Source organism: Parasteatoda tepidariorum, chromosome 11 (assembly GCF_982258835.1).
Source record: "Parasteatoda tepidariorum strain Cologne lab strain chromosome 11, Ptep-v5.0, whole genome shotgun sequence".
NCBI lineage: Eukaryota > Metazoa > Arthropoda > Arachnida > Araneae > Theridiidae > Parasteatoda > Parasteatoda tepidariorum.
In genome coordinates this window covers 20672328-20696245 of record NC_141765.1, presented here as the reverse complement: position 1 = coordinate 20696245, position 23918 = coordinate 20672328, and the positions used below count along the sequence as shown (strand labels likewise).

General features: G+C 30.8%; 1 protein-coding gene across 4 annotated transcripts in view; it reads right to left on the bottom strand.

Annotated features, from left to right (window-relative positions):
* Positions 1 to 23918, bottom strand: part of LOC107442210 (cell adhesion molecule 2) — a 284713-nt gene that overhangs the window by 15972 nt on the left and 244823 nt on the right. For 2 of the 4 annotated variants that reach the window (XM_016055710.4, XM_016055718.4), the window contains 2 exons: positions 5881 to 5988; positions 2429 to 2660 (listed from right to left, as the gene is read on the bottom strand). In XM_016055710.4, the coding sequence (XP_015911196.1) occupies positions 2429 to 2660; positions 5881 to 5988 (340 nt within the window). The remainder of the gene's footprint in view (positions 1 to 2428; positions 2661 to 5880; positions 5989 to 23918) is intronic. The other 2 variants (XM_016055726.4, XM_071187557.2) reach the window with 1 other exon arrangement.

Below are 23918 nucleotides of genomic sequence, written 5' to 3'. Positions count from 1 at the left end.
GAGTTTCAGAAGTAAAATTAAATTGTTAATAGTCACGAACAGTGTCTAAAGCTTCCAATACTGCTGTGTGATTTGGAGGAACTATATTATCCTCGTCAGTATCATCCACCACGTTCTCATAGTCCACAAGTTTTAGTTAGATATAAATGAACAGTTCTTCTCAAAAAATTTGAGTTTTATGGGAGGGGGTGAAACATCACATGATAAATTTCTAAGAAAAGTACTTGACGTCATTATATGCTGCACAATAAGTTGTTCGATTACTACTGTCACTAAACAGATCACCTCCTTTTATTTAGTCATAATGTCCATCTGACTGCAAGTAAGTGATCGCGGTGTCTCTCATCTTTCGTATTCCTGGTGTCTTTTTTTACTGCAAAACAGCATGGGAGTAAAACTAACCTCTGGACAAGAGGAATGGTCATTTTCTAAAAGATGAATGGGCTTTCATTGTTCTTGGTGTAACAGATAAGACACCCTATTCAAAATTCTAGAAAGAATGTCTTTCCAGAAACACGAAAATGATAAGGTCACAGGGGGAAGCAAATTCAATAGGAACTAACAACATATATTTCTTTTTATTTGTAACAAGGATTGCTTATTTGCTTCATTTTTAAGTTAAAAATTTTTTTTAAAAAAAGAAAAACTATTTAAAGGATTAAAATGTTAGCCTAAAATTTCGGCGCATAATTGAAAAATTTATTTTTAGAGCGACTCATAAACGAAGGATGTTTATCATTATTTTCCCATCTAATGTACTGGGACCTATAAAAATCGGCGTATAAATGAAAAAGGTGCAGAAAAGAGGTGGTGCATAAGTGAGAGGTCACTGTATTTTCTTTCTGCATTTAAAAAGTGAGAAGTAATATTTTATATTCCTATAAAAGTAAAGTGATATTTTTTTCTTTGAAAATTACGCAAAAAGGAGTTACAAAATTGTGTTTATTTTATAGTCGTTTAAACATAATTTGAACTGAAGCACTGTATCTCAATATAACACTGATTTAGAAACAAAACAGTCTAAACTAAACAAAACAGTCATCCAACAGTTATCCAAAAAAAGAAAGAAAACTGAAGCTAGATCAAATTAATAAAAGCGAAATTATGCACGAAATATTCATAAAATTAATAATGAATACAATTGACATAACCGTATGACTTAGAACCAATAATTTCTGAGGTATGAAGATTCTCCCAGACAAGACCAGGACATATATTCCCTGCAGAAACTGTTCGGATGTCATGTAAACACCGAGACACATTTTCGAATACCCAGAATTCACACCATCATGTTCTAAAATCAGGAATGGTGCCACTTGACAATCTTATATCTGTTCTCTATACTCAAGACAAAGAATATATATTTTATTTTATCCGTCGTTGAACAGCCGACCCAATTTTGGGTTTACAACTACTAATATTCAACTCAGTAGCCTTGTAATTTTGAACCAATCCAGAAGACAAGGAAACTCTTGGATCAGTACCCCCAGAGGTTTTAATTTGTTATGGGAACATGGAAGACTTAGCGATTCGACAGATTTAACGTGTAATCAGGGACAATTTACTACACGAGGAGTCTTCGGCCGGCAGGAATCGAACCCTGGAACTCTTGGACATGGACCCAGTGCCCTACCAACCAGGCTATCCCAGCCTTAAAGAATATATATTTTATAACCGTCGTTGAACAGCCGACCCAATTTTATGGGTTTACGACTACTAATGTTCAACTCCGTAGCCTTGTAATTTTGAACCCAATCCAGAAGACAAGGGAACTCCTGGATCGAGTATTGGGAGAAATTTTGACTCCGTGGAGGACTTTTTGATGGAGCTAACTCGCATTTACGTTACATGGAGAGGAAGATCACGAGAACCTCAAACGGTTAGCCTGACGGCAAGGGAAGACCTTTGTAAAATTATATACCTATGTTAAAATAATAAATTATATTTATTTTTTAATGAATTCGCCGCAAGTAAATATTTTTCTTGCTCAATGAGCAAAAGTAAACCTTTTTTTTTTCAAAAGCGTATAAGTCTGCAAAGCGCAAACGCATCAACGGGTTTTGAATCACTTTCCATTAGCTGTTTACGTGAGTTGGGAGAGACAAAGGAGACAGGTGTTTGTTGTGAGCGGGGGGGGATGGGGTTACTTATGGTGTGAGGAGGGAGGGACTCTCTGTTAGAAGGCAGGTTGTTTTCCTAGCAATACTTCCACACATTGATGGAGTTAACCGGTGCCTCCAGAATAGGTTTACATGGGGATCTATGAGAGCTGGTTTTCTTCACCACTGAAGATGACGGTCGCAATCATACTTTCAGTGTTCTTTGAGAATCCATGGGCACGAAATCAACAACAATTGTCATAATCTCATACTTCAATATCACATCCTTATCCTAAATTCTTATTAAAAATAACTATATGAAGACTTACTTCGACTCATGTTTTCGCTAATGTGTAGACCAGATGTCTGTTGTCTTCCTCCAAAAACCATTTCTTCATTGCTCATAGTATAAATACGTGATATGGTAGCTGTGCATTTGAGCTTCATATTGCCGTTTTGAAAATGTTGACTTGTCACAATAAATTTAAGTCCGAGACTTGATGTCTCTAGCCCATCTGCATGGAGTGTAGTGGAATATTCTGTTTCATATTCTGGACCCACCTAGAAAATTGTAAACTACAGATTTTAAAATATATTTTTATTATAAATGTCTTATTATAAATATATATTCTTATTTTATATATAAGATTTTTTCATATTGCTTATTTTTAAAATTCATGAGCAGGAGAGGTGAGAGGTTTTGGATATTGGGGTGGTATGGGGCGCTTTTAATTTGGAGTAAAAAAGAATATTTTTTAAGAAATAATTTAGACACTGTCATGATATGGAGTAACCACAGCATTATACTTATTTACGTTTATTAGTTGGGCAAAGGCTCTTATGTATTTTTGTGACAAAAAGCTATTTTACAATTACCTTCTAAAAAAAGAAGTACCTTATCCAACTGTTTTTTTACAGACTTTTTCTGTATATTTGACAGCTTTAAACTACTTTGTTAATAAAATGGTTTTTCACTGTTTTTCATCTTAATCATCAACGGATAAAACCGTCATTTTGAATTCTGGCTTTTGCACCCAGTTTTACTTACTGTACGATAACTCTACTTTTCTTAAATCATTTAACTAATGTGTTCTTTGTTTGCTCTTATTTTTCAGCAATTATTTGATGATTTTGAAAATCCTATAAGTTAAGATTTTCAAGATAAAAATAGTTTACAATTTTTTTCATGCCGAGTCAATAGAACTCTGGTAGCTCAGGGGACAGAGTCATCACGTCCCATTGAGGTGACACAGGTTCGAGGCTCTAGACTAGTTGACCGAATGCTGCTTTTTGCTTGCATCGACCACTTTGTTAATTATGCTCCATCTCAATATATAATTTACAATAGCATAGAGTATGGCTCCAGGCAGAAACAGAATTAGACTTTCCAATTTGAAAATACAATTTAAATTTATGAGAGTTGCTAACGAAAAAGGAATTTGAAATTTTTTGCAGAAAAAAATTTTATATGGGTTATTCTCACAAAAACAATTATTTTTATGTCAATAATTTTCATTAGAGGACAGTAGCTTTCGAAACAAAGCTTAACAAAATACTGAAATTTATAATTTTTTATTGAGCTTTACTATGCCAATGAATCACTCGCTTGTCCTTACTGTTAATTTGAAGATAAATCTTAATAATAAATCTCATGATAAAGGAGATATATTAACAAAACTGTATTTTTTATTTTTGAATACTGAAACATAGGTTTTAGAAATTTAATTTTAATTCAGTTTCTGACAAAAAATATTGCTGCAACCCAATTGTAAATGTTGTTTTCAGTATTATTTCCTGACAACAATGCATTAACCACCCATATAACTGCTCAGATTGAAAACATTTTAAGAAAATCTTTAGTGGCTTCTATATTTCAAAATATAATAAAATTATAGCATGTTTTTTATGTAGAAGCTTTGCCTCTGGGGTATATTTAAATACATAAAATCAGGTTACAATTTTACATTTATCTTTTCCTTATGTCTTTTTTAAAGTAAAATATGTTGTTACATAAAAAGTGAATAACTATAATCGGCTTTCTTATGTGATTATATTTGTATTACATTGAATTCAGAAATCAATTAGAACTAACTGCTATATTTACATTTTACCAAGTTTAACATTTCCTTAATGATGTAAAACAATAAGGAATTATGTTAGAGAAAGAAAATGATTCAAGACAAGAGAATTATTCAAATGATGAGTTTCTACTGTTTGTTTTTTCTTATTTTCATTCTTAACTATACCAAAACAGGCAATAAAATAAAAATTCTACCACCTATTAAATTTGAAAATCTGACTAAAACATGCCAGTTCCCAAACCTAGAAATGCTACTTTTTTAAATTTGCGTTTTCCTAATATAGATTCTAAGTATGCTCTATATGTAGCTGTAATTTTTGAAGTCCATGAAAAACAAATAATTCAAATAAAATATAATTCCTCATATAACTTTTGACATTAATTAATTTGTTTAGATATTGTAAATTTCCGACAAATTAATTAATGTCAAAGCATTAACTTTTCAGTTTTTATCTGTGAATAAACAGTTTAAACTTTTTTTATTAATTTGGTGAATTTTAACAATTTATGTCCCATACTAAAGCTCGCATGTTTCATAAGATACTATAGTTGCGAGTATCTTTATTTATCTTCTAATTTATTTTTAAGAGAATCACTGATATTTAAAATAATTATTTTGCTTAACCAAATAAAAAATGCAAAATATCTCTTAGATATGAACTAGTAAATAATAAAATGCGTTCCTTATTATTGAGTTACATCTCGTATACCTTAAGCATTTCTATTCTTCATTCTAGAATTTCTTCATTCTAGAATTTCTTCATTCATAAATCGAAGATATATTTTTTAAGGATTTCAAATTTAAAGCTCAAAATATTTCTTAAAATATTTCTTTTCTTCACCCTATGAATAAAAATACTGTACCTGAACATATCGTATTTAATAACCACAATACAAATCCACTCCATTCCTTAGACTTCAACGGAAAAATGCACTGAAGAGCCAAAAAAACTGGTATACCTGCCTAATTTCGTGTAGGGCCCCGCGAGCACGCAGAAGTGCCGCAACACGACGTGGATTCGATCAATGTGTGAAGTAGTGCTGAAGATAATTGACACCATGAATCCTGCACGGCTGTCCATAAACCAGTGGGAGTAAGAGGGGGTGGGGATATCTACTGAACATTACGTTGCAAGGCATCCCAAATATGTTCAATAATGTTCTTTTCCGGAGATTTTGGTGGCCAGCGGAAGTGTCTAAATTCAGAAGAGTGCTCTTGGATCCACTCTCAGATATGAACATTATTGAACATAATTGGGATGCCTTACAACGTGATGTTCAGAGCATATCCCCACCCCCTCTTACTCCCACTGGTTTAAGGACAGCCGTGCAGGATTCATGGTGTCAATTATCTTCAGCACTACTTCACACATTGATCGAATCCATGCCACGTCGTGTTGCGGCACTTCTGCGTGATCGCGGGTCCCTACGCGATATTAGGCAGGTATACCAGTTTTTTTGGCTCTTCAGTGTAATTGGAAAAAAAAACATGCTTAACACATTTTTTTTCAAACATAAAAAAGCACTATAAAACTTACTATCGATTGTGAGGGAAAACATCGAACAAGTAATAAAAACAAAAATGTGATTAAATAAAAGATTAATTGGATGCATTCAGGTGATGATAGGTAGGGATATTTGGAATGGGACAAATTAGAGATTGACACCGAAAAATCAGGTATAATATATCAATCAGAATACCTCAGATGATAAAGGGCTGAAGTCCACCTTTTTGAGATTTTCATTTTGCACCATATTTGTTGTTGTAACTTTGGTATGGGTCTTAGGTTCAATGTCCCCTCTTGCAATCTGAACAATAAAAAATTAACTTAAAACATAAAAGGCCATTTAAATATAACATTTTCATGGCATGGTTTTTATGAAAAAATCAAAAGTGGACTTCAGTCCAAATATTTTCTCCTGATGTGTAAACTATTCTTTTAACTATTATTATTTTTTTAAGTACTGTGCAGAAAATAATATTAAAATATTGTATAGAATCTTCATGTAAAATATTCTAAAGTATTGTGTAGAATCATTTTGTGAAATATTCTAAAATATTGTGTAGAATTATTGTGTTAAATATATTCTGAAATATTGGGTAGAATTATCGTGTTAAATATAGTCTAAAATATTGTGTAGAATATAAAAATTGATAAGAGATTTCAACTGTGTATGTATGTAAAAAGTTGTGCATGGGTATCTAAAAAATCAGATAAGGGTCTAAATATGAAATATCGGAATTGCTTTATAGATTGAAGATTTATTTTTTAACTTTCTGAAATCAGCAGCTTATATTTATTCTAAGCACAAAATATAATGAGTTAAAGTCTTAGACATTCAAGTCGCCAAATTATTATTTAATCTGGTGGTTATGCTTCCCGTCTCACAGTAGCTGTATTTCTAATCTCATCAGATCACTGTGTTTGTTGAACTATAATATCACAAGTAAATCATTCTAAAATGTTACAAGTCCAATTATTGCATTTTTATAAGATATTTTATAAGTATTTTGCAAGCTATAGGGTCAACCCGCTTTCATTTTCGGAGTTTAGTTTTCTCCATGCCATTGATCAACCGTTGGATGATTTCTCTATGACACGGAAAACGTTTGTTTATTGCCTTATACATAGAACTTAGTATTGTTACTATGTCATAGTTTTGAGTAATGATCTTTCCATATTACTTTGTGTTGTTCGATATATATATATATATATATATATATATATATATATATATATATATATATATATATACATATATATATATATATATATATATATATATATATTGGAGATTGATAGAGCACAATTAGAAAAACACAAATCATCGCATGTAATCCATGATCCGAACGCAAGTTTAACACTATTGAGGGCACCTCTAAGCAACTGATATAAAAAAAGCTATTCGTAGCAGCTGTCATTATTCGTTCCTTGGATCACGGATGAGTTGGATGTGTACTCAAATCAGGAGAAGGCCGAGAAGCATTAGACTTTACACAGCTGCTGATGTCAATGCAAGGGAAGCTCAAATAATGTACCGATAGCATGTTCCAACAAGTTGTATTTCTGATAAGAGGTCATTTCAAAGACTGCACCAAAGACTCTGCAGAAATGGGCTCTTTTTCAAGCTGCATGCATATTTGCGGACTTGGCAGGAATGTAATAACGCCACCTATAACAGACGAGATTGTTTATCGTATTTAGAGAGAGACCGCACAGTCCCAAGCCGTTCACGTCTTCCGTAATATGGTGTGGCGAGTGCTACGATACAAAGAAATGCATCCCTGCGATGCGCAGAGCATTCAGAGCCTGGAACCATCTGATTACCAGGGACGTATCAATTTTACCTCGTGGTTTCTTGGACAGATGGCTGTAGACACGGAATTTTATGCATATGTGTTGTTCCTTGACGAATGCACATGTGTTTCTGATACGATGTCCCATGAAGTCACACGCGAAGGTATTTCGAATATCCACAACTATCATGTGTTGGTAACTGAAAACCTGTACGCAATACTCCCACTTTCATTCCAGTGACGCTTCGCGCTATATTTTTGGCCGGAATCATGCACGATCCTCCAATTAGTACATGCCTACTGCCAACACGCCTGGATGGAGATTCATACTTATTTTTTTTGCAAGAGGTATTTTTTTGCCAGAACTATTAAACCATGTTCTAGCACACTCCACCCGACACATGTGATTCCTAGATCACGGAGCAACAGCTCATCGCGGTGTGGGCGTGGGTAACATCTTAGATATGTGTCCGGGGTGATGGATTGGCCATAACGGTCTAACCAACTGGTCGGCCCACTCACCGCGGTTCCAGACATGATCGGATTTATCATATCTGGACTGTTTCTTCTGGGACATATAAATAGCCTTATCTACGACGATGGTCAATAGATTCTGTTAAAGGCCTTATTGTCCAGATAGCCGTAGTTTCTGACACGATAATAGAGATGCCTCGTGTTTTCACCAATATACGTTGGTCACTCCGTTGACAGTGTGATGCCTGCGTTAATGTTAGTGGCCGTAATTTTGACGGGTTCCTGGGTTGGGGACAGGTTTTGTTTAATTTTATTTTTCTAAAAAAATGTTTTTATTCATTTTATCTCTGTCTGTCTTGTTTTCCATTATTTCGTGCCTCAGCATGCTTCGTGCTCTGGCGCTTTACGACTTGCGTTCCGACAATGGATTGTAAGGTGATTTGTGCTTGTTTGGTTCTGTTCTATCACCCTCTAAAAATTAAGGATGAAGCAAAAATCGATCTCCATTTACTAACAATAAGAAATAGTTTTAATTTTTTTAGCAAAAATCGATCTCCATTTACTAACAATAAGAAATAGTTTTAATTTTTTTAGCAAAAATCGATCTCCATTTACTAACAATAAGAAATAGTTTTAATTATTTTAAAGGTTGATACCAAAAAAAGACATTTTCTTAATGCTTGTATTTCTGGTTATTGCTTTATTTGTCTGCAAAGTATCTGTAATTGTATAGCAAGAAATTTCATTTGAAAAAAGATTAAAACAGACAGGAATCAGAACACCATGAATTACAATTGCATGTTAGTTTTTCCCCTCAAAGTAAAAAGGTTTTATTTTTAAATTATCCTCAATTTCATTTCTTCTTTCTAATTTCCTTTTTAGAAGCACCTGTTCTTTCGTCTTTTGGGCAAAATTAAAATTATATATATAAATATATATATATATATATATATATATATATATATATATATATATATATATACAGTATTCTTACTTTTAAGTTGTCAATTACAAACTTTAAAACAATTTGTCAAAGCTTTCAAATGCATAAACTTTTAAACTTCCTTTAATAAAGCGTGGAAATGCAATAATTACGCACATAGTTGGTTTACTTTAATTCCTTTCGGAATTATTTTGAAAGGCTAATTTGACAAAGTTGAATGTTAATTTCATTTGATATGAGTTGTTAAAAATACCAACCCCCTTAATGGAAACTTTCATTAGAAAATGATTTTGAACATAAACTTTCTCTAGGGAATAGATTTTATTAATATTCGGAAAATTGTTCTGAAAGATGTTTCATAATTCAATATACTCATATTAATATGGGAGAATCTAAAATAAGCTTGGTGTGTCTTTAATACGCTGTAGTTAATGAGATCGAATTAAATGCTTCATTGTTTTTTAAAGGGAAAGCCGATCATTCAAAGTATCACAGATTATTTGCATTAAATCGAACTTATATGAGCCAAAAATTTAATACTAGATTGTTTCAGGAAGTTCCACTTTTCTACGAAATATTATAGTAGAAACTACACTCAAGATCATAAATTAAGGATAATTCGGAATCACACGGAAATTGAACCCTAAAATAAAAATTTTGCTTGTAGAATAATCACACACATCTTCTAACATAATATGACAATTTTCAGGAAGCCGTGAGATAACTCTGATAGTAAGTCATAACGACAAGAGAGTAATAAAGGGGTATATAAGGAAGGTGGGAAGAAGTAAAATTGTTCACCGGTGTTCTGCGTGTCTCTCAGTGCTACAACCGATGAGTTTTGACAAAGAGAACGCATATGCAATACATTTACGCGGTAAAATTATCAGCAGTCTGGAATGTGGGTGTAATCAAATGTATGTAGCCTAGGATTTTGGAATTGCATGAAGTGCCATTTTTAGACTTTGGCTTCGATTCCAAGACGGAGGAATTGTCAGTAGATGTTGCAGTTCATGTCACCCCCCGTGTGAGAACACCAAATAAAGACTGGTATTTGGCAGTAACTACCAAAAAAAAAAAGCAAACGGAACACAGCATCCGACCTGTCTTGTCAGCTATCTGCAGGCAAATCGTATACATATGTTTGGTAAATTTTTTATCTATACGCTAGTAAGCAACTCACTACCACCAATGATTAACCTGGAGTAAGGAACATGCATTGTGGACATCATAACATATTGCTTGTGTGATTAGTCCAGGTTTAGCTTGCAGACTGATTTACGCCGAACTTTCATATGAAGACAGCCTGTTACCTGTTTCCATCAAGATATTATCATTGAACGACACCGTTGCTGTGGTGCTGGATAGCTAGTATGGGGGATTAAGCTGGGCTGCATGTCCCATTCAGATCTGCATGTTCAAATCAGGACTATGAAAGGCTAAATTTATCAAGGCGTATCGTTCTGGAAGAACATGCACGTTTGTTCAGTAATGTAATGGGCGTACAATTCCTGTTTATAGATGACTTGTCCTCTCCAAGCAAACTTCATAAACCAATGCCTTCAATCTGAGGATATCACCCATATGAAGTGGTCAGTATCTCATAAGTTGCAGCTTGTTAACCACCTCCTACATGTATACCGCAATCTCAGAGGGCATTGTTTTCTGAGAGCAGTAATCTTCTCGATGATCCGATCAATAATTTTATACTCAGCAAGCCTAGACGTTGTATGGATTGTATTTCATTGCAATCCAATGTATAATCATCACAGCAACCATGAAATATTAAGTTTTTGTAATTGTGGTATTTTTTATAAAGCACCATAGATTTTACAAATACAAGAGCATATTAATTTTCGTAAACATTAATAATGAGACCTTAATCCCACGTATAATAAACGTTAAAAATAACATTTGAATAAAAATTTTAGACTTATTTTATCAGTCTCAAATTATGATTTGCTATTCTTGACATAGTTCGCAAAAATAAGACCCTCTTCCTGAATAAGTTGTGCAAGCTTCATGAGCCCAGTCTTTACAATCTCCACATTCAATCCAATCTTCTAGCGGTGGGTCCTCATAAGGCCCCCCACAAGCAAGACAAAAATACTCTTTTAAAATTTTTTTCTAAGAAGCTCTTTGTTTTTTAGTTTTACTTGGTTTACTTGTCGAAGGAAGATTTTTTTAATTTTTTTTTTGAGCAGCAGCATTGTTACTAAGACGTTTCTTCTTTTCTTCCTTTTCCATTTGCATATTTTTAAATATCAATTATTTTTAAAATCATATTTTCTACTTGCATATTTTGCATATTTTTTCTATTTGCATACTTGTTAAGACTTCAGCTCTTTCATTTTTACAAAATTCAAAGTAAGTTTTGAACGGTCCATAAACGCAACGGTCCAGAGGTTGCATGCGATGAGTTGTATGAGGAAGCAGCGATACAAAAATTACATTATTTTTTCTAGCATATTCAAGGGCCTCAATGTATTTGTGAGATTCATATACCCGCTTTGCCCAAAAGCATATTTTTTACTAAAAAAATCATAACCTTAAATAAAAAATTTTTTTCAAAAATTTAACATCGTAGTTTATAGGGGAATAGTGTTAGAATAATATAATAATATTGACAATAAAAAAAATAAGCCGGCTTTCGACTAGCCACAAGTTACATACCTAGATTTTTTTTTAATAAACTTATTAATTTTTTTATTTTGTGCTTGGTTACGCCATATCGCTTTACTTCTGCTCCGCTGGGACTGATTAAAACTCGTGAGTATTCGGGTAATCACGGCATACTTAGATATCGGCACTTGCGTACCATGCGGCGGGATACGAATGCCTACCCGCTTTAGGCTACCCTCCCCTAATTTAAAATTTTAGTGGCTTAACATCGTATCGCTCTTGGGCCGCAATAGTTGCACTACTCAAAAAACACGCATTTTGGACTAAGAACATGTGTAAATATGAAAATACACATTCTTTCATCAGCAATACTAGCACAACTCATAATTCAACTAAAAGATAATCTTCGTTTAAGCAAACTAAAACATTTCTTAACATTTCTTCATAAGCAAACTAAACATTTTTTCAAACCCACTTATCTCAAAACAGGATTTTTTGAGTAGTGCAGCTATTGCAGCCTATATATATCTCATTGTTCAAAAGAAAATCAGTTTCAGAAATTGAAAGAGTTGTTTGAAGTAGAAAATAAGAAATCTAATGATATCAACATTATGATTAACTGAATCATAACGTTAAATTTAACATCTTTTTAGAAAAATACAAAAAACCAAGATCAGAATAATTTATAAATAACTTGCACATTAAAAGTAGTAGGTGTGAAAAGAAATCTATTACTCTATTTTTTCATTATTTTAGAGCATAATACCGCTATAACTCTTTCAATATAACTTCTAATGCTTTTGGGTAAGAATATTTTTCATACCAAACACCTTTTCAAGTTGATTCAATACTTTTTCTTTTACCCACTGTTTCCTTAAAACATCTTGACATTTACAATTGGAAAAAATTGCTCTTTCAAGGTTGTCAGAAAGGGGCATGTATCAAATGCTTCTCAAAAGGTCGAAAGCGTATACTTAATTTAAGGTATTTTTCAATCATTTTTATGAACGAGAAAGGAGAAAATACTTTCACTTTATCATCAGTATCACTTAGTGTTATGGGTTTTGCGAATCTGAGAAAGAAACAGTACTAATGAATACTGACAATTCTTTCTGCCTGTTGCTTTTATTTTCTGAACTAACCTTTCAAATCCACATTTTCACACTTTATCTCTTTCAAAACTATTGATTATAATATGCTATTGAATCATTTTTTTTTTAATATTTGAAGGTCTTGGAACAATAAAATAATGCGCATTTTCATAATTCTCAGCAAATTGTTTTTGAAGGTTTTTTTTGAGGAAATTGCAAAACTGTCTTACCGGCAATTAAGTTTTCTGTATATTGGTTACTATCTAATAGTAATTCCGAAAGCTTGTACACTGCCTATATAGAAATAATACAAAGGAGTGGTTCACGCAAAAATGTCACCTATGTATAAAATATGACTCATCACTATATAGTCTCAAGCTCCTCAGTTCAAGTGATGAGTATATTTCTAAATTACGTTCGGTGCTTTTAGTGTCATAATTTTTATAAAAAAGGTAGATACAAATTATCATTATGCATCGTAAATGCAAATTTTTATAGCATTATTAGTTTAATAACATTGATTTAATACTGTGATTTAAACCCAAGGTGCAATGATGACATAATAATACTTCTTTATCATAATATTTATCATAATTTAGGCATCTTTACGAAAATAGGCATAAATAACAAATTTGTGGTCCTTTTGTTTAAACATAATTGTTATTCTTTTAAGTTAATTGCTAATCAAGAAATCATTGTAAGTCATTTTCAATACTCAGCTATTCAAATTCGAATCTTTGTAAATGTTCCCGCAATGGGAGATTTGGAGTGAAGTATTGCGAAATACTCACTCAGTCTTTCTACCCCATAATATTAAAATGGAATACAGCATAATTTCTCATTATTTATTAAAATAAGGGATGGTTTTATTGCAGATGTTTTGAAAATTTGTTAGATATTTTTGATCATTTTTATTTGTAAAACATGACTTCCCAGAATTTTTTTTTCTCATAGTTCAGAAGCATATTAGGAGAACACATCATACGCATAACATTCTTACGCTAAAAGCCAAATTACATTTTTTTAGATATATTAAGCCTTTTATACTAAATTGTTATGAATAATATATTTATAATTTTAAATAAATTTTGTAAATTTTGCTAATTGATTAATGTTGATATCATTTTGTAAAAAAACAATAATTGCTTGTGGTACATAATATGCAAAATGAAACTTCATAAGGGATGCCCATGAGCTTATTTCATTAGGAAATATAAGGGAAAAAACTATATGTGTCAATGGAAAACAAACTAGTAAGTTTTAAATGTTTTTCTTTAATCAATTTTCTAATTTATCTTCGCCGGTAAATTTCCTTTTTTTCGGATTTATGTTTGCCTAGATTTTCTTATTTATGTTGCCTTTATACCTAAACACTACAAAATGAAACTAATACATCGTCTGCAGAAAAATATTTTTTGTGTCTTACTTGCCAAATTTTCATTTGATGTAACGGCAAAATATGAGTTATTTATAAGTGTATGAGGGGATTATTTTTTAATGCAAATCAGCAATGCTTTGTTCTCAAATACTTTAAGCTACACACATGCGGTGGAATCGTTTGATTAACTGTTACAGAATGCCATATGAAACTCATCCCTATAAGTACAAAACTGAAGAACAATTTAACCAAATAAATGGTGTTTATGCCATGCAAGCATTTTTTCATATATATTATTTTTTTGGTTCTGTAGCTCAATTAGCGATTTTCACTAATTAATTAGCAAATTTGAAGTTAACTTTTCGAACTATTAAGATTGTATTTTAGAACAAGATCCGACAATTGAAGCAAAAGTTGTGGTACATTTCAGCAATTGTTGGAACTACTTGTTTTTGAAGGATTTTTTTTTCGTTAAAAATATAATATTCTGAAGTAGTAAAGAACTTTATTGATCAGCTTGAATTTACGCAGAGTAAAAAAAGTCTGATTAATTACTGTAGTGAATGGTAATGACCTTTCTTATTAAAAAAAAAAAGAGAGACATAATTCTGGTTAATAAAACCAAAATATAAGGCATTTAACGCGTTCTTTCACCTATTTTATTCCATTCATATAGTAGCAGTTAGCCGGAAAATTTTGGTTTTCAAAATTATAGAACTTATTACCACACATTTAGTGAAAATTACAAAACTAGAAAATAAATTAAACGAACAAAGGGTCTCTAAGCCAAGCTCTAAAGCATGATGATAAAATTGCCAAATTTACCACATTTTATAAAAGCATATTTTACTGTTAATTTAAAAAAAAAATAATTACCAGAGATCGTTGGTAAAAATTACCGAGCTTTTTGGTGTTTCTACAGAGCCAGAAACATGGTAAATTTTACCATATTCGGGTACTTTTTACAATACTATTTTTCTCTGGTTAGAAACTAATATTACACCTCTCTCAAGTTCGCGCACATATGATATGTAACTTCAGAAAATGATGCATAAACATAAGGGAAAGTGATGTCTCAAATGTCTATTTGCTCGTGTTTGATTAAGTTCTAAATGTTTATTTGTGTTCCAATGTAGCAGTTTCAAATGGGAGATTAAAGGCGTTGTTTTAGCAAGATCATGGTTACGTTTAAAAATAACGAAGCTTATTTAAAGACTCAACTTATAATTCCTAGATCAAATTTGACGATGGTTCATGTTAGGAAAATAGCAAATGATGTATTAATAAAAATGAGACTTAAAAACAAAAATGTTAGGGACAGCTCCAAGAAGTCTTCAAACAAATAACGTGCAATAAAAAAATACCATATTTATTTAAGCATAATAGTTTAAGCTGATTAAAGAACATGGTTCTATAAACACGGCAAATTTTTGTTTTTATCAAAAAAATACAAATCATAATTATGTTTCATACTAAAAAAAAATCTTGCGAACCATTTAATTACGATTTAAAATACCAAATGATGCATTAATCAAAATGAGGCTTAAAAACAAAAATGTTAGGAGCAGCTAAGAAGTCTTCAAACGAAAGAATAACGTGCAATGAAAAATACTACATTTATTTAAACGTAGTAGTTTAAATTGATAAAAGAACATGGTTTTATAAAATCTGCGAATCTTTGTTTTTATTTAAGAAATACAAATAATAATTAAGACTCATACTTACGATAAGTCTTGAAAACTATTTATTTATGATGGATTTTGGATTTTTTGCACGTATGTAAATTTTTACAAAAACATTTACAAATCAATAATAGGTAATGGGAATCATACTTATGACTATTTTATATTATCAAATGACAAATCTAAAGGCAAAATAAAACCAAATTTTGCTTTCATTAAATCCTATCTATACTTTTAAAATTATATATTTTTTAAAATTTATTTTTCTTTTGCTCTACGTAACACAAATAACTTTAAATATTTGGGATTATATATCATCAAAAAGAGAAATATATAAAAAGTATATTTGCCCTTTTCAGAATTGGACAAGCATGCCATTAAAAAGATGAGGAATCCTATTGAAAAGCTCTTAGAAAGAAGTCTTTACTAATGGATTAAATGAATCATAAGATATTTTTCTACAGTTACGTGGATCTTTTTGAATATTGCATACTTTACTGTTATTATTCTTCTTAAACAATCTTTTGAATGAATTGTGATGGGAATTTGATTGCACAATTTTATAGGAATAAATATTAAAGCGGAGAGATTTTTTAAATGGGCTTTTGTTTCAAGACAGTTTTTTATTCTAATACCAACTTGTGGTGTACTTTGAAAAATATATTCAATATCTTTTTTTTTAATATGTTTGTAAAAGAAAGAAAACTTTCTTTTAAAAATATGTTGGAAACATTATCAATTTTTTTAAGATTAATGAAATATAAAATCCAAACTTCGAAAGATATAGTCAAGCATTTGTTTGATAAAATATTTCTTTAAATTATCCATACTATTTCTTTTTATTTGTTTGATAACTCACGTTGAAAAGTCGTCACACTTTAAGGTTTGCGGCTATCAATATTCAACTCCGTAGCCTTGTAATTTTGAATCCAAATCAGAAGGCAAGAGAATTCCTCAATCAAGGATCGGGGCAAACTTGCCATCATGGAGGACTTTTTGATGGAATTAGCACAAATTTGAATTGCATTGAGAGAAAAACCGCAAAAACCTCTCATGGATAATCCGTCAACAAAGGGGATTCTAATCTATGATCCATCTACAGCTGAGGATATTTTATGTTAGCACTGCGGTCAGTACGAGCCGGGGGCAGAATCCATATCGACAAGCCATCATTGTGATTCGAACTAGAGTCCCTTTACGTGAGGTTAGTGCCATCGCTGTTCCATTCATGCTAATTTTGTAATTTTTTTTGCTTTCCAGTTTTATTGGAAAAATTATATAGTTTTAAAGTGCTATATAAAATAATTGAATTGCGCCCAACAAAAGTTAACAGTGGCTGGAGTATACAACTTATTCAAACAATGCGTTGTAATTTCGATACGATTGTCGATATATCGATTCAGCAGTCCTTATTTCCATTTTGTTATTTTTGATTCTCATTTCGAAATGAAACCACGTGATTCTGAAATAAACCTAGATTCTCTTATTTTTGACGAAACTGTCTATTTTGTTTTACCGCTTTATCATACTTTATTACCGGCGTTGAACAGCAGACTTAACAAGCCTTCGTGGAGGACCTTTGGATGGAAGTAACTCGCATTTAGCCTAGAAGGAAACCACAAGAACCTCCCACGGTTGTCTGGATGGCAAGGGGATTCTAAGCCATGATCCATTTTCCACTGAGAATATTTTTCGTCAGCACTGAGGGCGCTGTGATTCGGGAACAGAAGTCTTATCAACCAACAATCTCTAGGACTCGAGCCTAGGCCATCTCATAGGAAGGTGAATGCTTTATCTCCTGAGCCACCATGCCTCCACTTTCTTATTTAGTAAATTCTGGAAGTTCTCCAAGACATTTTTTTATCTTATTTTAAAGCTGTTTCTGCTTTAAAGCTGTGTGTAAAGCTTACAGTATGACGGAAGGACATGGAGTATGGAACGCTCGAATTGTCAAATAAGTTTCCAGGCATCGGTGATGACTAAGAACCAACTCACGTATATTCCTTTGCATCTTATGAAAATATTTCATTTGTGTGGCTTCACATTTTTTTGCCCCATAAATGTAATTTCTCGAGATATTTGGTTTAATTTCATACTTTATAGCATTTCGTATATAAATTAATACTAAATTTCAATGTTAAAAAAAAAGTTTATTAAAAAGTGTATACACATCAAACTCACAAAGTACCAGAGAATTTGTTATTTTTGCTTAAAAATTTTAAGTTCATAGGCAGAAGGGTTCTTCCATTTTCTCAGGTTAGGTTAACCATTTTTTAATTATTTTATTACCAAATAGTTAATTTTACATTCTCCAGCAAACATTTTTTTTCGACATTATGATTGAAAGTTTAGTTAAAAGTTTTATTAAACAAAATCCTTATATATTATGGCACATCACAATTCCGTTTATATGTCTAACACAATTATAAGCAAAGAAAGCAGAATATTCAATCTTTATTATACTTAGAAATAAGCAAGAATCTACTTGCTTAAAGGATTAGGAAATATTCCCAATTTATTAAGCAAACAAGAATCTGCTTCAACTAAGCTCAGAATAGCCACTCTTAATTAATTGATCTTTTCTCTTGAACAGAAAGAATATTGGTTAATGAATAATCTTTTCAATTTTTATACGTTCAGGGAAAGTAAAAATAAAGTCATTTAATTCGAATTTAAAAAAAGTAATAAATAATAATAATAATAAAAATTACAAACTTTATCCGGGCAAACTATTATTCTTGCAGCTGCGGGATTTTTTTTATTTTTGCTTCACAAAGAACAATATTTATAGAAAGATCTTGCAAGGAGAAAAAAAAGTATGATTAAAATTACCAGAATATGGTAAAATTAATCGTGTCTCTGAATCTATGGGAACAACAAAACATTCGTTGGTTTCCACCAAAGCGATTTGGCAATGATTTTGGTAAAATTAAGAATAAAATATGGTTATTATCTATGATGAAATTTTGTTAATGTGGTTTAATTTGGTAATTTTATCATGATACCTTAAAGCATGAAGTAGAAAATTATTCATTTGGTTAAATTTACTTTTTTGCATTTTTTACTGAATGTGTGGTAATAAGAACTATAATTTTGAAAACCAAAATTTCCGGTAAACTGTTACCTTAAGAAGGGAAAAATTGCAAAATTAATGGTTTTAATAACTCTTATTTTGGTTTTATTAACTAGAATTATGTTGTTTTTTATTACCAGAAATGTCATCACCATATTATACCATAATTTTACCAAACTTATTATTCTCTGTTTAAATTCAAGTTCATCAATAAAGATCTGAGATTCTTTACATCATTATATTTTTACGTTAAAATTCATCGAAAACAAACAGTCCCAACAATTTCCCACATTCCCTCTCTGAAATAAATCTCTCATTTTGGACGATTTAGCAATCATTAAGTTTTATTTCATTAATTTTGAGAATCCTTTCGTCACGAAATCACGTGATTTGTAACAAAACGAGAAGTCTCAAATATATGACGAATATACTTCCTCAACTCGAAAGCTCATCGCAGTGCATTGTGGAAATTAGATAACTAGAATGACGAAACTAGAATGAAAACTACACAATTGAAAACAAAATGATGAGACAAGCTGTCCAAATGTATGGTGGTCAAGGAGTGAGCCTCGGACCAGGAAGACCCCGCGTTCGAATCTCGCTTCGGGCATTTGTGTAGTTTATCTCTCTGGTATCTGTTTTTGCTCATGCGTCATTCACCCAACTAAATGGTGGAAGGAGCCCACATTAAAGATTAGAAAAGTTAGATACATTATGCGTTTTATTTTGTCTTCTCGAAAAAGTAGCGATTTATTTCGTCACTTAGACGAAATTTCCGTTCGGAGCATATACCAGGTAATTTTATCGTAAAAAATGACGAATGTTTCTTGAAATTTTTCACATCCATTGCTTACAGTGTTCTTTACAATATTAGCTTGTAACTTTTGTTTTAATAATCGTATTTTCCTGTAATAAGATCAACCTTAATCGTTCAAAGAGTAAGCCTCAAGTATGCTAATTAATTAGTGTTAGCTATTAATTATGCTACGATACCAAAAATTAATGCATTAGTAATATATGCATGGCATAAAACTCATTTATTCAGTTAAATTTACTTTTTAGTTTTGTATTTTTACTACATGTGTGGTAATAAAAACTATAAATTTGAATAACAGAATTTCTGATGAAATGTTACCATATAAGATAAGAATGAAAAGATTTCAAATGCATGGTTTAAATACCTTACCCAGAACTACGTTTTTTTTTATTTTTATTTTTTTTATTTATTTACTTTTATCAGAAATGCCATCACCATTAAACAGGGAAATTCCTTCAGAATGTTTTTTCCCCGTGCTTCAAGATTTTTAGAATAAGTAATCTAGCAATTTATTGCATGTCCAAATTTAAGAATCGAATCAGTACTATTCTATAAACTAAAATATCAAATTAATAGTTTATGCCAAAAAGGAAAAATTACCAAATACATACCGTATACTTCATACTATTTTATAAGTAAAATCGAAAGTAATCATTTCAAACTTCCATATTCATCTTAGAAATAATATTTTGAATAATTAAAAGTGCTTACTCACGTGTTTGGGACAATATGCCATTTTATTTCAACGGAAATAGTGAATCGACAAAATCGCGTATCGATCCCAGCGTCGACTGTTTTTCATATAAATTATTATTTTGGGTAATCCGATGCCCTTAAATTCAAAGGAAAACGATTTTGGAGTTATCTCTTCTTAAAAAAAGGTAATTTGCAGAAGTATCAAACATTTGCTGCACATTAACATCATGAACTGCAAAAGGAGAGTTTAAAATTATCCTTATCACTTTTTGAGAAGAACTTAAATAATATTTTTAAGAAATGTAATTATTTCTGAAGTTGGTCCCTATTTCGACTGATACAATAAAGTTCTAAATAACTCTCTATCTTCTTTTTATATTATTATCTATTGATTATTCTTTGTATTGAACAATTATTTTTCTGAATTCAGTAGAAATTCAGAAATGTTCTAAATTATTTATTTACAAACAATATAAAGTAACATTTTGGTATAAAAATTTTGCTTTTGGAATTGTGCTTATTACCAGCATAGTGTCAACCAGGGCAAGAAAATTTTGGTTTGGGTCTTATAATAAATTCGATAATAGATTCTGCAGATCTGTTTTTATATTATGTTTCTGTATCGACTTTGAGTACAAAACATATTCGGTGATATTCTTGACCATAATTGGGTATCAAGGAGGGAATGTGATTCACCAGGCTTATGATTAAGCCCACGAAACCTTTTACAATTAAACACGAACAAAGGAGTTAAATGTCTCAGTTCTGGCCAATAAAGGAGGAAAAGTGGCATTTTCTGGCTAAATTATAAATTGAATCCACAAAACAGATAATTTTATTATGGATGATTAAAAATATGACTTTGAAAACACAGATAGTTGTTTTTATATTTTATGCTTGCATTAAGGAGATTTATTAGCTTTTAAAAAACAGTACCTATAGCTGATAATAGCTGATATCAATGTCATCAGTTGTTTCCTATGATGAAAAGTAATAAATCTAAGTATAAAACCATATTGTAAAAGAAATTCTGTTATATTACGGAAACCAAAATACGTGGACAGAAATTTCCCGTAACGAAACACTATTGAAAATATTTGTACGTCTGATTCAGTTTATCAAATTATTTGTTGTTGCTTTGATACCAAAGTTTTCCATATTTAAAACTGAAAAAATCTGTACCCAACAAACATATTCTGTATAAATTATTGCAGATTTTATTTGTTAACAGAAAAACGTCTTTTTTGACAGATTGCGATGAAGTTTAGCAGTAAATTTCTGTAGTTTTAGAGAAAAAAAATTTTCAGTAGGAAAGTTACAGAATTATTATGTTTGTTTAACAGAAATTTTTTGCAATGCAGGCTTACGGATGAAATTCTGAAAAATACTCAACGCATGGGTATTACTGAGATTATTTTCAAGTATTTGAAGCTTAATCTTCTCTCAAGCTCAGTCTTATTATTTTTATCCATTATACATTATAAACACATAAAATAAAACAGAAGGCATCGTTATATTTTCCCAACTTATCTATGGTTCACGATCTTTTATTTTTTTTTACTCTTAAACTTTTGAAAGGTTGTTTATACGTGTTTAAGATACAAAAAAATTCGTAAGGAATTTTTTGATTTTATAAAATGCAAAAGGATATCCTATGCGTGCACAAGCTTTTTTTCGAATCAGTATTTCCTAAAATATTTATTTATTTCAAAAATATATATCAAAAATATATATATAAGTTCTAAACTGAATTTTTTGAATACGTTATCTGATTTATTCTGTTAAAAATATGTAATACCCTTTTTTAACTTCTAAAACTTACCACATTTAACGGAAAATTTCCATTTTAGCTTATCCAAAACTGAATTACGTTTTATGCATAAAACCCGCTCTAACTCGTTTGCAATCTCGCAGTATTAGAGTAAGCTTTTAATTGTTCTTCTAATTTTTCTCTTTAAATAAGACACTAAAATTAAACTGAAGTTTTAAGCATCCATATCTAGTGCAGAATAGCCGGGTGAAACTGAATGCGTTTTGAAACTCTAAATCTTCCTTCTCACTTTCAGAAAGAATAATGTGAGAAAGAGAAAGTTGCAAGACTTTTGGAGAAAACTAATTTAAATTTAAAAGCTCAAAGAATTTTTACTGTCATTTCTAATTTTCTCTAATCCAAAACCTCATTCTAAGGAAATCTACTAATTTGTTTCTAATTTTATTTTGCAGTTTTTTCAACTCTTTTAAAGTTTCAACAAACAGTTTTTTCTTCTGTTTTATTAAAATAAGTAATCAATGCCAGACCAGTAGTCACACGAAAAAGAGGCTGGCTGAATTTGAGATGGATAGATGGCCGAGAAAAAGTCCTTTTGGTCTTAAAAACTAAAAACTGGAAAACGATTGCAAGAAAAAAGTTAGCCTGGAAAAAACTTCTTGAGAAGGCCAAGGCCCACTCTGTACTGTCGGGTCATTGATTATGATTATGAAAAAAATTAAGAGAGTAAATCAAAACTGTTGGTTACTGATTTGAATGATCATAATATTTTCGGGATTCTAAAGTTTTTAGGGCAGAATCCAAAACATTCTTTGATGTTTGAGAACCAGAAATTATTAATGGTCAGTTAAAGTTTGTATTTCCTACAAATAAAATTCAACTGCATCATTATTTAAGTAGAAAATAAATCACATATTTGTTTATATGACCGTATTTGGGTTTTTTGTCACGTTGTTTAAATTACAGTGCTGCTCCTAAGACTTATATCATGTTAAAAATAATAGTGTTACTTTACATTTATTAGATTATTAATTTTTATATTATTAATTATTATATTATTAATTATTTTATTATTAATTATTTTATTATTAATTATTATATTATTAATTATTATATTATTAATTATTATATTATTAATATTGATACATTTTTCGTACTTGATCAGAGAAGGTGATCCTTGTAATTAAGTTTTATAAGTAATAATACTTTCTAGGTTATACTAAAAGAATTTAAACGCAACTAGAGAAAATGAACGAAATATTTACACAGAAATCCGTAAGAATGAATCAATGTTGAATGGCGAGAATGTGTGATAATATAAATGGCTAATTCCATTAGAAAAAGAAAACAAGCATTTATATGGTTATGCATAGCGAATATTCTGTGGAAGATATTGAACATCGAAAAAAGATGCATTTTGTTCCTTTAAGTTATTGAGAAAATAATTTTAATTAAGTTATGATCATTATTTTGATACTATTCAAGTGTAATCGTTCTTTTCAAATCTTTTAAAAGGTATGATATATGGAAAGCTATCATGGTAAAAATATTCATATAAATGTTATGATATTTAAAATTCATTGCATATAAATGTTTTAAAAGACAAACAGTTTGATGCAAAAGTATCATGGTAAGAAAATAATAATCTGTAAATACACTGAGTATACAATTTAGCAGGAATTTTGAAGTGCCCTCGGGTGAATTTTTTTTAAACAATACTTGCATTATATTATGCTGGTTAATTCCGTTGTATCATTTTAAAAAGTATATGAAAATGCTCAAAAATATCTCCTTAGTCCTGTGTTAAAACTTTATTAAATATGTGTAAAACATGTTTTTGTTCGTTTACATAACTGAAAATATTATTAATTTCATTAAAAAATACAAAAATATCATA